At 40.6% G+C, this 16,748-nt stretch overlaps 1 protein-coding gene across 2 annotated transcripts in view; it reads left to right on the top strand.

Annotated features, from left to right (window-relative positions):
• The first annotated feature begins 614 nt into the window (after window positions 1-614).
• LRP12 (LDL receptor related protein 12) overlaps window positions 615-16,748 on the top strand; it is an 84,266-nt gene continuing 68,132 nt past the window's right edge. For both annotated transcript variants that reach the window (XM_027131590.1, XM_027131589.1), the window contains exon 1: window positions 615-944. In XM_027131590.1, coding sequence (XP_026987391.1) covers window positions 866-944 — 79 coding nt within the window. In that variant the 5' untranslated portion in view covers window positions 615-865. The remainder of the gene's footprint in view (window positions 945-16,748) is intronic.

Genomic DNA, 16,748 nt, shown 5'->3' with positions numbered 1-16,748 from the left:
CGGCTCATCGCGGGCACCTTGAGGGTGGGCGTCCAGCCCCAGCTCCCCAGCAGGCATTCCCAGCGACCAGCGGCCGGGGTCTCGGCACTAACCTGCGCCCACCCACTCCGAGCTCCGCGCGGGTTAAGTGGAGGAAGGGAGGAAGGGGTAGGGGAGAGTAACTCCCAAGTTCCCAGCCTCCGAACACCCACTCTCCTCGCTCGCGCAGCCACTCTCCGCCACCCAACACGTCCTCATACAACCCGCAGGGGCAGCCCCGAGACCGCTGACTGCAGCGAAGCGCCGAAGCCGGCCCCCACTCCCCAGCCCGGGGGAACCCATCGACCCGCGTTCTCTCGCTCGCTCATCTATTGGCACTGCCTTGCTCCTCCGGCCTCTGTCACGGGGAAAGCGGCCCTGAGACTTAGAAAGTCCAGCGGAGCGCGGGGTGGGAACCAAGGCAGGCGGGCCAGGGGATTGCCGATCGCACGGATGGGCGCGGGTGCCGGCTAGCGCTGTCTGGCGGGTGGCGGCGCCGATTAGCCTATGCGGCGCGTGGCTGGAGCCGCGCGTCCGCCGCCCCCTCACCTCGTACCGGCGCTGGCTACCCCGGCTCCCGGGAGACCCGTCCCGTGGAGGACTCTCGCGCCGCCCCGGGTGGGAGCCGGCGAGCTGCTGAGGGGGGTCCGGAGGGAGGCAGAAAGAGGGAGTGAGCGCGCGCGGGCGGCGGCGGCGACGGCGGCCCCTCCCCCTCCCGCCGCCGCGGAGAGCGCAGGGAGCAGCCGGGGGCTCGGTGGCGGCGGCGTCTGGCCCCAGCTCCTCCTCCGCCTCCGCCTCCACCTCCGCCTCCTCCATCTCCTTCTCGCTTGCTCCATCTGCCGTGGTTATGGCCCGTCGCTGGAGCACAAAAGAGTCTCCGCGGTGGAGGTCTGCGCTGGTCTTGCTTTTCTTCGCCGGGGTGTACGGTAAGTGTCCTGGACCTCGCGCCCCGCTGACTGAACAAAGCTGGGGCGACCCCGGGCCCCGAGGCCTCCAGGACAGGGGGCTCCCCGAGGAACCGGCAGAGACCCCGGCCGCCGGCGGGACAAAGACCCGGCGAGGGTTGGATGTAGCGGAGGGGGTGTCCACACACGAAGATGCTTTGGTCCATTCGTCTGTCTCCAGACCCTCGGGGTTTTGGTGGGTGTTTGGGCGTCCCGGACCCGGGGAGCCCCCTGGGAGCTAGAGGGTGGCGGATGGACTTCCCGACCTGGGCTGGAGGGCCACGGTGGCCGGCTGGTTCCTCGGGGACTCGTAGCCCCTTGAATAACACACACACACAAAGATGTAGGACTGTGGGAGAAAGAAAGGGAGGTCGCCCCCCGCCGCTGGCCGGGACCGTCCTGCCACCCCCAACCCCCCCACCCTGGGCCAGGAAGTTCACTCCTCAGTGGAATTCACACCGCACCGATCCCTCACCTTCCCCACTCCCTGGCAAAGCAGCCCGCTATTTTCTTCCCATCCCTGCACTTCGGGGGCTCTGCTGATCCCGGGCATGCAGGATCCTGCCCCTTGCTCTGGAGCAGCACGCGGGAGAAGGCCAGAAAATAGTTTCCAGCCCCACCTCAGTCTCTCCCTCTTAGGGCGTACATGTCTGCCCTGACTCCCAGTTCGTTTGGCATTTCATCCATCATTGTCCGCTAATGTTGTCACTGTTGCTTTATTCCAGTCTGTGGGTTGTATTACATATATTCCTTTGAGGTTAAGAGATGGCTGAGGCTATGAGTAAGGACCAAGCTTTACGTAGTACACAGGGGTCAGAACAAGAGCTAAACGGAATTAATTGGAAAGAACATTCATTGATTGAGAGACTTTGAGTTCCACTTCTGGCTTGACTGTTTTTAGTCATCAGTTTAAAACATTGTATAGTTGTTTCAGAGAACACAGTTAACCTTTACTTTTGGGAGTGGTGCTTTGATTTCTTCAGAAGAAAATAATTAGAAGTTATCATTCTTTGGTAAATTTTACTTCTGAAAAGTCTAAGTCATTTGCCACAAACACTTAATTCCACTAATGGTGGTGGGGATGAAGTTCAGTCAACATGTAATTTACGAGCAAGTATTATCTCTTTTGAAAGCATTTATCTATGGAATTGAATGTCACGGTAACTTTTAAAACCTGAGAAATTACACGAAATGAAGAATTTAATGAACTGAGATCGACATTTACTGCCAATCAAGAAATAGTAGTTTTTCTGTGTGGTTCAGAATGTATTGCTCCCTGACCTGATTAATATATTTTTATTTTTGTTTGGGAGGAGTTGGTCCACATTTGATGTGGTAATTGCCAGTGGTGTGCTTATTTGAACAGAAAACCCAGTGCATGACTTCTGATTGTTAGTTGCATCAAGTGGCTGTGATCCCTACTTGCTTGGTGACTTGTGGGTTTGGGTCTGCACCAGAGATCAATAAGCTATTATGTGTTTCTTCTAGCCTGAAGGTGGGTGTAGCTCTGCTCTAGGTTTGGTGTAATGGCCCAGGAGAGAGCAGAAAGCTAGAGGCATCTTTAATCTAGGGTGATTAAGAGTGTCCAGCTTTGTCCTCTACTATAATCAGAGTTGAGTCTTAGTGATGTGTGATCAGATTGGATAAATAAACAGGTTCTTTTAGCTCTGCTTTCATTAAGAGCTATGTCATTAGTGTTTGAACTAAAATTCTTTTTGCCTCTAGGGATAAGAGGCTGTGAACCCCCGAATTTGTCCTGGTGCATCCTTTTGTACTTGTACACAAAATGACTTTCTGGTAGATGTTTATCAGATATTTATGTTTTGGGAATTTGTGTTTAGTGAGGAATTGTTAGTAGGCAAAGACTGAAGCTCCTTTTTCCAACAGTGTGGGGTCACATTATAAAACTAGCAAGTGATTATGCTAAGGGTTGATATCTCAAGCCACACAGCAAGTTTTAAAGTATAAAGAAAACGGAGGTAGTGAGCCAGGCGGGACACTAAACTGTGAGCAGAGATGAAAGGAACCCTTCGCTCTGCATTTGGGGGAATTCTCTTTATTGCTGCACTTTTTGTCCTCTTCTGTCCTGTGTGGATTTATATTAGAGAAGAAGCAGCTATAATAATAGTGTGTGTGTGGCGGGGGTGTGTGTGCTTTCATAACAATAGTGGGGTTGTTTTGCTTGAATATGCAGTAGTTGTGATGAGTGGATGCGTCCTGAGAAGTACCCATCACCTGTTCTGAGCCTTTAGAAAAACTATACACTGTAATTTATGAAACTGTCCCTTATACAGCAAAATGTGTGTTTTTTTCAAAGTGGCTTCAAAACTAATGAGAAACCTTTGTTAATGCAACTGAATATTCAGAGTAACCCTTAACTTAGACCCAGTGAAAAAAATGCAGGTTGATTGGCTGATATTTGGGCAGTTCCAATACCAACCCTTCACAGAGTGACTCTTTCTTATCTATTAAACTGTAATATTAAATGGCTCCAGGTTGTGCCTTGAATCTTTGAAACATTTCAAATACCTTAAAAGTAATCTTTTTATTTTGGTGCTTAGTTTCTTCACATGACCATTTTAGTGGACTGTGTGACTAATAAATGTGACTGTTTTAGTGGAATAGTATGACTGTTTTACTTCCAAGTTACTTTTCTGAATGCCAAAGCCTTATTTGAAACTCTAGATTATGATATGGAATACAGTTAATGTTTTCTAGGAGTAGTTGTTCAAAGACCAACAATTATCTTTCAGGAGCTGCTGTAGCTTAACTGCACCGAATGTTCCTGAGAGTTAGGAGAAGGTAAAGGTTGACCTCTGCCATTGGAAGTTTGAAGGGATAAGAACAGTTAGTGGGGGCAGCTGTGACCTTGCTGGCATGTGTTAGGCCTGCTGTAAGAGGAGAAGGTGCTTCTTCATATCTCACACGGGGATATCTGGCTGTTAAAATGTGTGGAGGTTTTCCAAACCATCTCCTCGTCAGTAGAAGCTGTTAGTCTTGCTCACCTCCCAAGCCATAATTTGATAATTATGGCAGTTCCATTGCTTTATCCTTTTCCACTCTGTTTGTCTCCCAAATCAGTGTTTTCTAATCTTTTTTTATTTTTATTTATTGATTTATTTATTTTGCGGTACGCCGGCCTCTCACTGCTGTGGCCTCTCCCGTTGTGGAGCACAGGCTCCGGACGGAAGCGCAGGCTCAGCGGCCATGGCTCACGGTCCCAGCCGCTCCGCGGCATGTGGGATCTTCCCGGACCGGGGCACGAACCCGTGTCCCCTGCATCGGCAGCCGGCCTCTCAACCACTGCGTCACCAGGGAAGCCCTCAAATCTTTTTTAGAAGATTAAAATACCTAAAATACATTTTATATTACTCCCAGTATACAGAACAAAACAAAATTCATGAAATAATCCTTGCTGGTACTACCTGTGATGTACTCTGATGTTTTTTAACCTATTTCACCTCCCTTCTCTCCTGCTTCCTTTCTTCGTGTACTGGTTTGGACTCAATAAAGTAATTTTGGACCCACTTATAGAATACAGTTGTTAGTTTGTAAAAGCACTGCCCTAGATGAAGCCTTAAAATGTAATTTTAAATGTTTGTTGTATTTGTATATCATTTTACAGCAGCCTTGAAGAGTTGTAGGTGGTAAAGTCTTCGGTTACTTGCTGCTAGAGCTTTTGGGAGCAGTAAGAACTCTCCCTGACATGTACTGACTGAACTTATGACAAAAATGTATCTTTAAAGTGGTTTTCAGCTTATTATAGTCAAAAATTCTTTCTGTACACACTGCTGTTCTAGATGTTGTGGAAGCATAGCATGTTCTTTTTACTCTTGCATCTTATGTCTAATGAGTGAGTCTTTCTCTGTGAATTTTATGGAACTTTCAGCAGGATTTTATAAATTTCCAGTTTAAGGATAGGCTAGAAGTTCCAATTTTAGAAAGGTTGTAGAAATAACTAGAACATGAGAAAAAAAATCTAAACCAGATTCCAATTACTTCTAAAAAAGTCAGCCTTGATTACATAAAATATGTTGAGTAAAACTGAATTAATTGCTTAATATAAACCCTTCCTTGGGTTTAGAATCTAAATTATATCCATATCGTAGGGAGAATATAAAGGCATGCAGCACATTCCACAAAATTCTAGGCGGTTACCAGGCAGAAAGTATTAAATGACCACTCTCAGAGGGGTACCTGTGTTCCAGGGAGAATGTGGAGGAGATCTGAATGATGTATGGTAAATGATTTAGAACGTTCCTAGAAAGTATAATCTCTGAAGAAAACATAAAAATGATGTCAGGCTGAAAAGTGAGCAGCAGTTTAAAAAAATGTTTGGGAAAAAAGGACTTAATTTTTGTGGTTAGAAAATTTAAAGCTTATCAAGAAATTAAGGCAACAATGAGAACTTTTTGTTTTTCTGATGTGAGGCGTTTTTGTATTTGGAGGGTTTTTGTTGTGTTTTTTTTACATCTTATCAATGAAATTACAGTTTAAAGAATGAAAGGTAAAAAGGAGGTATATACCTTTAATATAGGTGAGATGTATGTAGATTTAAGCAAATAGAAAATGTTTTATTTCAGAATTTCGGAATGAGTACTAATCCTGTTCCTGCTACAGGTCTTTATAGGTAAATGAAGGTTGTTCTAAACTTAGGAATTGAGGTTGAATTAATGATTTCTAATTTCTCAGGTTATCTTTCCCTCCCATTTCTTGGTTTCTCTTCATTTTCTCCTCACTCCACCCTGTCCTTTGTGGGAGGGGTGAGTAAGATGTATACTACTTATTCTCCATTTTCTAAGGTGTAGGATTGGATTAGATCCTACAAATACAAGTTACCAATTTGTCTGTTCAGATGCATGTCATTAGTCCTTTTAAGTAGATGCAACAGTAGATGTGTATATAGATAGATAGGTCTGTCTGTCTGTCTATCTCTAGTTTCAATATGAAATTAGCTTAGGGAATTCTGTCTAAACTATAGAAGGAAGGGAAGGAAACTAACATTTACTCAATTAAGTTCAGATACTGTGGTTGGTCTTCATTCATAGTCTGTTAATATTCATTAGGTCTTATTTAGAAATCCTACAAGGTATTTATTCCTTTTTTTGTGGAAGAGAAAAATTGAAGCTCAGAGAAGTTGTCACTTATCTAAGATCAAAGCACTAGGAAGTAGTACAGCCAGGACCACAACCTAATCCTGTCTCTCTCTTCACTCTTTCATTCATTTAGCAAATATTTGTTGAGCGCTTGCTTACGTCTGGCACTATGTAAGGCACGACAGCCTGGTGGAGGTGGTTTCTGCCCTCGTGAAACTTCCAGTCTAGTGAATAACTTGTAGTAAGTGCTTTAACAAAAAACAAACAGGAGACAGCAAAGTGAATACCAGGCACAGAGTAGTTAGAGGAAGCCTTCCTTGTAGAGGAGAATGAAAGACCTGAAGGACAGCTAACCATGTTATGACTGGGATAAGAGAGCCTTGCACATGGGAGCAACATGTGAAAGACCCAGAATTAGGAAAAAGCTGATGTGGAAGAGCTGGTGTGTTGCAGGTAAACAAATAAAATCAGTAGCCGGAGCACAGTGGTCATAAGAGTGACAAGGTGAGGCTAGAATCTTAGGCAGGGACTCCGGGCTTTGGAAACTATGGTAAAGAGTTTGGGTTTAAGTGTAATTGTTGACACAGTTTAAATGCTGTAGTGTGATCTTTGTTTTGAAACAGTCGCTTTTGCCCCTGTGTGGATTGTTGAGAAGTAGGCAAGAGCAGAGGTGGGATGATAGGTTTCGGCTGTAATGCAGGTGAGAGACACTGAGGTGGCAGCAGTGGAGGTGGAAAGAAGAGTATGGATTGCCCCTTTGATAGGGAAGGAAGGGGTGCTTCCTCTCTCGTCACAAGAGGTTAAGGAGGAAAATATTAGTTCAAGTGGACTTAGGTCTGTAGGTTTTGTAGTAGGATGATGGAGAATTCTCAAAGTGATATGAGATCATCAGGTGAGAGTGAAGAAAAGGGCTGAGAGGTTGCGGGTGATTTCTGTTTTCATAATTCAGTAAATCAGTTTAGACCCTTAGGAAGTTAAGTTTCTGTTTATTTTAATCTAGAAAAGAGAAGGTTAAGAATACTCAGTTCAAGAAGGGATATTGTGTGTGAATAGTTGTATAGCATATGACACTAAGGAGTGGGGATTTAAGTTACAAGGGGGGAGGCTTAAGAAGGGTTCTGTGGAGAACTCAGTTCTAAGGACTGTTCATTTTTGTGGATGAAATAAGTACAGAACAAAACTTTCTACAGTGTTTTAAGAGTATTTAAGGCAAAAAGGAAAGGGTGGAATAAAAGTTAGATTTCAAGGACTTTTTGCCCAAGTTAAATGCTTTCTACTAAGTGATCAATTAAAGATTGCTCTATGTCTTAGAAGAATCAAGAATGCATTGGCGGGGTTTCCCTGGTGGCGCAGTGGTTGAGGGTCCGCCTGCCGATGCAGGGGATACGGGTTCATGCCCCGGTCTGGGAGGATCCCACATGCCACGGAGCGGCTGGGCCCGTGAGCCATGGCTGCTGGGCCTGCGCGTCCGGAGCCTGTGCTCCGCAACGGGAGAGGCCACAGCAGTGAGAGGCCCGCGTACCGCAAAAAAAAAAAAGAATGCATTGGCAGATTAGAGAACTTCAAACATTTTTGGAAAAATAAAGTGACCTTTTACCTTTCTTCCCTGGATTGAATAGTTTATTTACAGAATATATAACTTTAGAAGGTCCCAAAACTTCAAAGTAAATGAAGCCAACTGAACAGTTTTCTAGTTCTCTCAAATACTTTATAACTCACTGCCCTGCCCTGCTAGTATCAGTTTGGTGAAGCAGTGAAATCGTTTTACATTCATGTTTTTACCATTGAATGAGAGTAACTTCATACTTACCTTTAATTCACTTGAATTTCAGTTTTTAGAGATGGGATTTGGTGTTAATCTTTTCATATCGAGGTTAAATGGAGCACAGTGGGATGTGTCGTAGTTGGAATTTACCGTTCAGATGTAATTATCTGACTTAATTTCATTGATTGTTAAAGTATCTTATAGGTTTGAATAAGTTGGAGAAGACATGAATCTTTTACCTGGCATATTCTGAAATAGAATTCAGTTTCTTGGAATTATTATTGCCTGTTCTAGTGATACTAAAATCTTTTACCAAGAGTTAGAATACAGAACTCCTTTACAAAAAGATGCTTTTCTTAAATCCTCAAAATAACTCTGAGGTAGGTATTATTAGAAGAAACTGAAGCTTTGAGAGTAGTGATTTTGCCTAAGGTTTGCGTCTCTCTGCTGCTGTTCTCTTCATGTAAAGGCTCGTTAGTTTTTAATTTGTGTTATTGTAACAGCCCCAACTTGACTCTAGTCCTTATTCACTCACATCACACAGAGGAGCAGCAGAGTGACTCTTCTAAAGTGAGGATATGATTATGTAACTTTCTTGCTTAAAACCAATAGTTCCCCATTCTTAAAATAGAAGCATCACTAGGCCCTTCACGATGTAGCTAGTTTTTCCCTTTCTTGTCTCTTGTCACTCCCTCCACCATGCCCTTCCCCTCCACCGTGTTTGTGCCATACTGAACACGTTTCTCTTGTCTCCTGGCCTTTGCACACACTGTTCTCCCTGCCTGGTTTTACCTTCCTCCACCACTTTCTTCACTAGGCTAACTCCTGCCATCCTTCAGCTTTCCTTTACATATTACCTCCTTTGGGAAGTCTTTTCTGGTTCTTCAAAACTAGGTGCCTGTCTCCTAAGCATCTCAGACTGTTCTTAGTATGCACACTTGGTATTTTCCTGTTTTACCTCTCTATATTCCCCCCGGAGCATCGCTGCCTACCAGATACATATTGTGAGCCTCAAATGTAAGTCATATACATAGTTTTAAATTTTGTAGTAGCCGAATTAAAAATTTTAAAAAAGCAGGTGAGATTAATGTTAGTAATGTATTTAACCTGATATATCTAAGATATTATCATTTTGACATGTAACCAATACAAAATTATTAATGAAATATTCTGCATTATGTTTTTCATACTAAGTCTTCAAAATCCAGTGTAAATTTTTTTTTTTTTTTTTTTTTTTTGGCTGCCTTGGGTCTTTGTTGCTGTGCACGGGCTTTCTCTAGTTGCGGTGAGTGGGGGCTACTCCTCGTTGCGGTGCGCGGGCTTCTCACTGCGGTGGCTTCTCTTGTTGCAGAGCACGGGCTCTAGGCGCCCAGGCTTCAGGAGTTGTGGCTCTCAGGCTCTGGAGCGCAGGCTCAGTAGTTGTGGCTCACGGGCTTAGTTGCTCTGTGGCATGTGGGATCTTCCCGGACCAGGGCTCAAACCCGTGTCCCCTGCATTGGCAGGTGGATTCCTAAACACTGCGCCACCAGGGAAGCCCTCTAGTGTAGGTTTTATTCTTACAGCTCATCTCAGTTAGACTAACCACATTTCAAATGCTTAATAGCCACTTTGAAAACAGTCAGTATCTATTAAGGCTGAGTGTAAACATGCCCTGTGATCCAGCATTTCTGCTCCTGGTATAAACTCAACAGAAGTGGGGACGTCACGTGCGTCAGAAGACACATACAAGGATATTCATAGCATCCTTGCTTGTTTTAATTCCAGATTAGAAAGAGCCCATATGTCCATCAGCGATAGAATAGATGAATAAATTATGGTATATGGTATATTCACATAAGGGAAAACCGTACAGCAGCAGTTCTCAAACTTTTGGGACGCAGGGCTCCACAGTTCTTGGGGGATCCAAAGAATGTTTTTTGTGTGACAGATATATATGTTTTTAAATATGGTAAATTAAAGTTGAGAGATTGTTAAAATATTTATTAACCCACTTAAAATGACAAGAAACCAACCCCATTACGTGTGACCTTAAGTAGCATACGTTTTAAAAATATGTAAAATGACCACTAAAATTTCCAAAAAAAAAAGTTTCGTAAGAAGGATGGCGTTGCTATACATTTTTGCAAATCACTGTAATGTCTGGCTTAATAGAAGACAGCTGATTTCTCATGTCTGCTTCTGCAGTCAGTCTGCTGTGACATGTTTTGCTTGAAGTATAAGAAAGAAATCTGGCTTCACATAGATAATTGTAAAGGGAGAAGAATTTTAGTAGCCTTTTCAGATAAATGTGAATATTCTTTGATGCTACACCAGAACTTGACAAGTAGTTTTTTAAAGTTTAGTTGCAATGTGGAATCTGAAATCAGTGAGCTTTCTGTATTCTATTAAACTCTGAAAGGGTGTTGGGAATTCCCAAGAGTCCACTGACCACATTTTGAGAACAAGGTGCTCTCATTACAAGGTAATGGAAAAGAACAAATTTTTGAAAAATAAGGAAAAAAACCCCAAAGTACCGCTGCAGGTAGGGTGGGTAAATTTCACATGTTGATCAAAAGATGTTAGGCACACAATTATAGCTACCGTATGAGTACAGTGTTAGAAGTTAGACTAATGTAGGAGAGCAGTTGCCTCTTGGGGTTGGGCGGGGGTGGGGGTAGTGATTGAGATGGGTACCATGGAAGCTTCTGGACTGCTGGTCAAATCTATATCTTGACCTGAGCGGTGGTTTACACAGATATGGGTTTTGGGGGTGATAACTCATGGAACTATAAACTTGCAATTAGTGCATTTTTGTATGTATATTTCAAATAAAAGTTTTTAAGTAATAACTTTTGAAAAAAAAGAATAGAATAATGTTGAATAATAGTATCCATAGAAGGTTTTCTGATAACGTAGATTCTCTCTAGTGTTTGCATTTAGTTTTTGTTCTTTTTTGCTTGATTTTTTGCCATTGTGTTTGATAATTAAAAACAATTTTAAAACTTTGTACTTCGGAAATTTCAAGCATATTCAAAAGTAGAGACACTAGTATAATTAACCTGATATACCCAACATCCAGCTTCAACAAGTGATCATTATATGGCCAGCCTTGTTTTATCCACTCCTCCACCCACTCCCTAAATGCAAATGATTTTGAAACAAATCCCAAGTACCTAATCTAATAATATTTCAGTATGTATCTCTAAGATGTGAAGGCTTCAAAAAACAAACCTTAAGTCCAATACCACTATCACACTTAAAAAGTTAACAGTTCCTAATTATCATTACATATCTAGCCATATACACATTGCCCTGGCTGTCATATAAACATGAAGTTTTAGAAACTCTTTGGATCAGGATCCAGATAAGGTCCATACTCTGCAGTCGATATCTGTTAAGCCTTTAGTTTTAATGGTTCCCATCCCCTTTTTTTCAAAATTTTAAGTGTGATGTTTGCTATAGGTTTCTGATATTCTTAATCAAATTGGAGCTATTACATGAGTTCCTGTATAAAATAAGTTTTTGAGATTAGATATTTAATTTTGACACATAAGTGTTTTCATTTCTAAGATGATCGTAAGTTATCTATGAGGGCCAGAATTATGTGAGGGAATCATACCTAGCATCATGCCAGACAGTGTTTGTTGAATAAATGAATTCGTTTATCCACGAATGGAGTAAATTACATTCATATGATTCCTTATGTTGAACTACTTTTGCATTTATGGGATAGACCACAACAAGTTGGTAACGATATATTATCTTTTTTTCTTTTTTTCTTTTTTTTTTTTTTGTGGTACGCGGGCCTCTCACTGTTGTGGCCTCTCCCATTGCAGAGCACAGGCTCTGGACGCACAGACTCAGCGGCCATGGCTCACGGGCCCAGCCGCTCCGCGGCATGTGGGATCCTCCCAGACCGGGGCACGAACCAGTGTCCCCTGCATCGGCAGGCGGACTCTCAACCACTGCGCCACCAGGGAAGCCCACGATATATTATCTTTTAATCTGCTGGAATACATTGACTAATTTTCTTAAGACTTTGTGTTTGTATCTATGAAATCAGTCTGTAGTTACTGCCAGCTTTCTAACTCCCTGCACCCCTTTTCTTTCTCTCTCCTGTGCCCTGATTTCCTCCCTCCTCTTCCCAATTTTCATATCTGTTGATCTGTTCTTTTAGACACACTTATAATCCATACACCTTTTAAAATTGATTTCAGTGGTCAAGAACAGTGCAAAAAAATTTACTGTTCCAGTTGTGATTATTTTGCCTTTTCAGGTTAGGGAAGGAGACCTGTATAGCTACAGTTACAATAAGAAAGCAAAAATAAACAGCCTTGTCCCGCTGACAGGAGAAATGTTTTCATTCCTAGTGAGGATAAATTTTGTTTCACTAAGCAAGGTAATACAGATGAGCCTGTCAGAAGTAAATCCCTTCTTATGAATGGGCCTTATAACCAAAGAAGCATATAAGATACCTTAGTGGAAATGGACTGGTTGTATGAGAAGTAGAATTCTTGTCTGAAGGAGGCATCTGTGGAGTAAAATGGAGATGCTAAATGAAGACTGAGCTCAAGTCCAGGGGAAGGACCACTGTGTTCTGCCAGATGGGCACTTCTAGTCTGTTGGGGGTGATTATACTTTAAGACCACACTTACTTGCTCAAAAGGTAGCAGCCATAGCATTAACCAAAATATGGCCCCAGTACTATGGAAGGTATGACCTTGTGTTTCCACTGACATGATTACTTGTACGTAAGACTATTCACGCTGTTAAAGAGGATAGGAGATAGAGGGGGAGCCTCCTATTTGTGCAGCTGGAGTGGAATCACTACACACAGTTTAGGTTCTGATGTCAGTGAGTAAGGCTAAAGTATAGTTCTTTTAAAACTCTCTGAAATCATCTTCAAGTACAGTATACATGTTTTACAATATTCAGTGCTGAACAGCATACTTTCATTAAGTACAAAACATCCAGTTTTCTCTCTAGCGTTGGTACAGAAGTTTTTTGAGCACCAGATAAAATGGTTGTATTTAGGGGCCATATGAAAACTATGAGTGAGCACAGATAAAATTGCATAAATTCAGTATGAATAGGATTCAACTCCACATTACTTCTTCCACTGCATTACAGTAAGGAACTGAGTGCTGGATTTGATTGAAGTATGTGGGTGTTACAGAGAATTCGAATTAGGATACATGATTTATCCCCGCTTTTTATTTTGTGTATTTTTTAAAAATTTATTCTTTTGTTCCCTGACCTAAGTAGGGGGCTTGCCACAACAAAATTTAAAATAATAGAAGTTACGGTTTTTTATAGGTTTTTTAGAACTCTACCCTGCAACTATAAGGGCATGGTACTTTTGGGGAATAACTTTATCTTTTCAATTTCTACCTCTTTGAGCCAATTTTGTTAAAAATACTAAGTCATATTTTCCTAGAATATTGTAATTTCATTTCTATTTCCACATTTGCTTTAAAGTTGTAAGTAATGTGCTCTCAAAAATATTTTCTACATGTGATTATATCACGTTTGTCATTCCTAATACCTGTCTGTCATTCTTTTCTTGAACACACTTATCACAGTTTTCTCTATTTTAGGTTTTCTTAAAGAATCAGCTCTTGGTTTTATGGTCTACTAATTTTCTTGTTTTCTATTTGATTAATTTCTTTGCACTTTTTTTTTGTTTATTTTGTTGTTTTTCTAGCTTTTAAGATGATTGTTTAGTTTGTTAATCTTTTAATTTTTATTTTTAAAGATATACAGTAGAATTAATTCTTTTTCCCTTTGGTGTTCAGGTCTGTGAATGTTAACACATTACAGATTTGTGTAGCTACCGTGCAAATCAGGATACATCACCCGAAAAAACTCACTCCTGCTATCTTTTATAGTCACATCCTCTCCCCACCCATAATCTCAGATAACCACCCATTTATTTTTCATTACTATAGTTTTGTCTTTTTCAAATAAATAGAAGTGTACAGTGTGTAACCTTTTGAGACTGGCTTCCCTTGCTCAGCTTAGTCTTTGCGATCATCCACACTGTTGCACAGGACAACAGTTTATTATTGCTGATCAATATGCCATTTTGTATGGATGCACCACAGTCGGTCACTTCACCTGGTGAAGGACATTTGAGTTGTTAACACCTTTTGGCTATTTAATTAATTATCTGTGAACATTCCTATATGGGTTTTTGTGGAGATATGCTTTATTTCTCTAGGATAAATAATTAGGAGTAGGGTTGCTGGGTCATAAGTTATACACATATGCTTAACTTTATAAGAAACTGCCAAACCATTTTCCACAGTGGCTGTACCAGTTTGCATTCTCACTGGCAACGTGTGCAAGTTCCAGTGGCTCTGCATCCTTGCTAGCACTTAGTGTTGTCAGTATTTTCTGTTTTTGTCATTCTGTTAGGTAAATAGCAGTATCTCATCTGATGTGAATTTGCATTTTTTAAAATGACTAATGATGACATCTTTTCATATACTTTTTTTTGCCATCTTTGTATCCCCTTGGATGAAGTATTTAAGTCCATTGCACATTTTTGGCTTGGTTGTTTATTTTTTAACTGTTAAATTTTGAGAGTTTTTATATCTATATAGATATCAATACACACACAAACACACCCACACACACCCAGCTGTATAGCTTGTCTTTTTATTCTCTTGACAGTGGCCTTGGCAAAACAGAAGTTTTTTTAATTGATAAAATTCAATTTATCAATTTTTTATTTTATAAATTATATTTTTGGTATCAAGAAAACCCCACAACCCAATCAAAATATGGGCAGAGCACCTAAATAAACATTTCTCCAAAGAAAACATACAGATGGCCAACAGGCACATGAAAAGATGCTCAGTGTTGCTAATTATTAGAGAAATGCAAATCAAAACTACAATGAGGTATCTGCCACCTTACTCCACTCAGAATGGCCATCATCAAAAAGTCTACAAACAATAAATGCTGGACAGGGTGTGAAGAAACGGGAACCCTCCTACACTGTTGGTGGGAATGTAAATTGGTGCAGCCACTGGAGGACAGCCTGGAGGTCCTTAAAAAACTAAAAACAGAGTTACCATATGATCCAGCAATCCTACTCCTGGGCATATTTCCAGAAAAGACAAAAACTCTAATTTGAAAAGATACATGCACCCCAGTATTCATAGCAGCACTATTTACAATATACACGACATGGAAACAGCCTAAATGTCCATCAACAGATGAATGGATAAAGAAGTTGTGGGGTGTGTGTGTGTGTGTGTGTGTGTGCGTGCGTGTATTTATAATGGAATATTACTCGGCCATAAAAAAGAATGAAATAATGCCATTTACAGCAACATGGATGGACCTAGAGATTATCATACTAAGTGAAGCAAATCAGGCAGAGAAAGACAAATATCATATGATATCACTTATATGTGGAATCTAAAAAAATGATACAAGTGAACTTATTTACAGACCATATATACACACAGACATAGAAAACAAAAAAGATGTTAAAATACTTCCCCAAATTAATTACAGTAAAATTTGCATCCTCATTCTCAGCAATTATTTTGATTCCTTAAGTTTTATTCTCCCTCTCCCTTATCATTTTCTTTGTCCCATGACAGTTTTCTTGAAGTCTTTAATTGGATTGATATTTCTATTTTGCTGAAGTACATTCTTGTATATTATCCCCCCCCTTAAGAAATATGTAGTGGTTGTATGTATTCTTAGGTGTGCACAGTTGAAATTGTTTCTTTATTTTGCCATCACACTTGAATAATGGTTTGGCTGGGTATAGAATTCCAGGTTCCAATATTTTCTGTTCAGAATTCTGTGTATGTTACTTTATCATCTTGTAACTTTAAGTTCCCATTTTGATTGTAATTCCTTTGTTCCTTTGGAAGCTTATCATGAATTTCTTTTTATCTTTGGAGTTTACCATTTTCACCAGTGTGTATTTAGTATGTATCTTCAGTCATTGTTACTGTGGTATTTGGTGGGCATTTTATCTGAACATATCTAGTTGTATGTTCTAAAGATACTTTTCTAAAATACATGTGCATGTACATATATGTGTGTGAATATATGCACATAGGTATATATATATATATATCGTGTGTATGTGTGTATATGTATGTATACCTACGTATATGTGTTTTAAATGCCTTTTATCCTATGTTCTCTACTTTTAAAACTCCCGTTAAGTGAATAGTAGATATCCTGGCCGTATCTTTTTTCTCTCTTAGTTTTATATCCTTGTCTTTTTATTCTAGAATTTAAAGATTCTTCAATTTGGTCTTCTAAGTTGTAATTTTCTACAATATAATTGTCTATAATATAGAATTGTCTCATTCTTCAGCTTAGTCTTATAAGTTATAATTGTTGTACATATGTAAAATAGTTGCCTTTACAAATACTTTTTCCTTTTTACAATGACAATTTTTTTTCATTTAGCAGTGGAACTGATTTGTGTCTTTGTTACCTCTCCCACAAATTCTCTTACTTTCTACCTGCCCTTTCCCTACTTGCTCCCCCGCTTGTGAGAATATGGTAAGAACTGTACATAGGTCCTTTCCTTAGAAACTAATCCACATATGCACAGTCACAGAAAATGTTGTATGTGATAATGTGTGATTCCAGAACTCCTTAAAGCTCATTCATGATCCCTCATAGTGCTGTTCTTGAACCAGCTGCATTGGTACTACCTAAGAAGCTTGTTAGAAATGCAGACTCTCAGACCCTGCCCCAGATACTGAATTAGACTCTCCATTTTAACAAGATCCCCAGGTGATTTCTTTCATATTCAAGTTTGAGAAGGACTGCTGTGGGAGGCTAGAAACCTTTGTAGTTGTGGTGTATATGATCTATATTGATTGCTTTATTTTCTGTATCTGTGAGCTTGGAAATATATATACACACACGCATATATATATATTTAGATTCCACATATGAGAG

This window comes from Aethalodelphis obliquidens, unplaced genomic scaffold, assembly GCF_003676395.1.
Source record: "Aethalodelphis obliquidens isolate GAN/ISIS:26980383/991018 unplaced genomic scaffold, ASM367639v1 scaffold39, whole genome shotgun sequence".
Taxonomy (NCBI): Eukaryota; Metazoa; Chordata; class Mammalia; order Artiodactyla; family Delphinidae; genus Aethalodelphis; species Aethalodelphis obliquidens.
The sequence above is the reverse complement of the archived record's forward strand: the minus strand, read 5'-3'. Positions and strand labels throughout refer to the sequence as shown.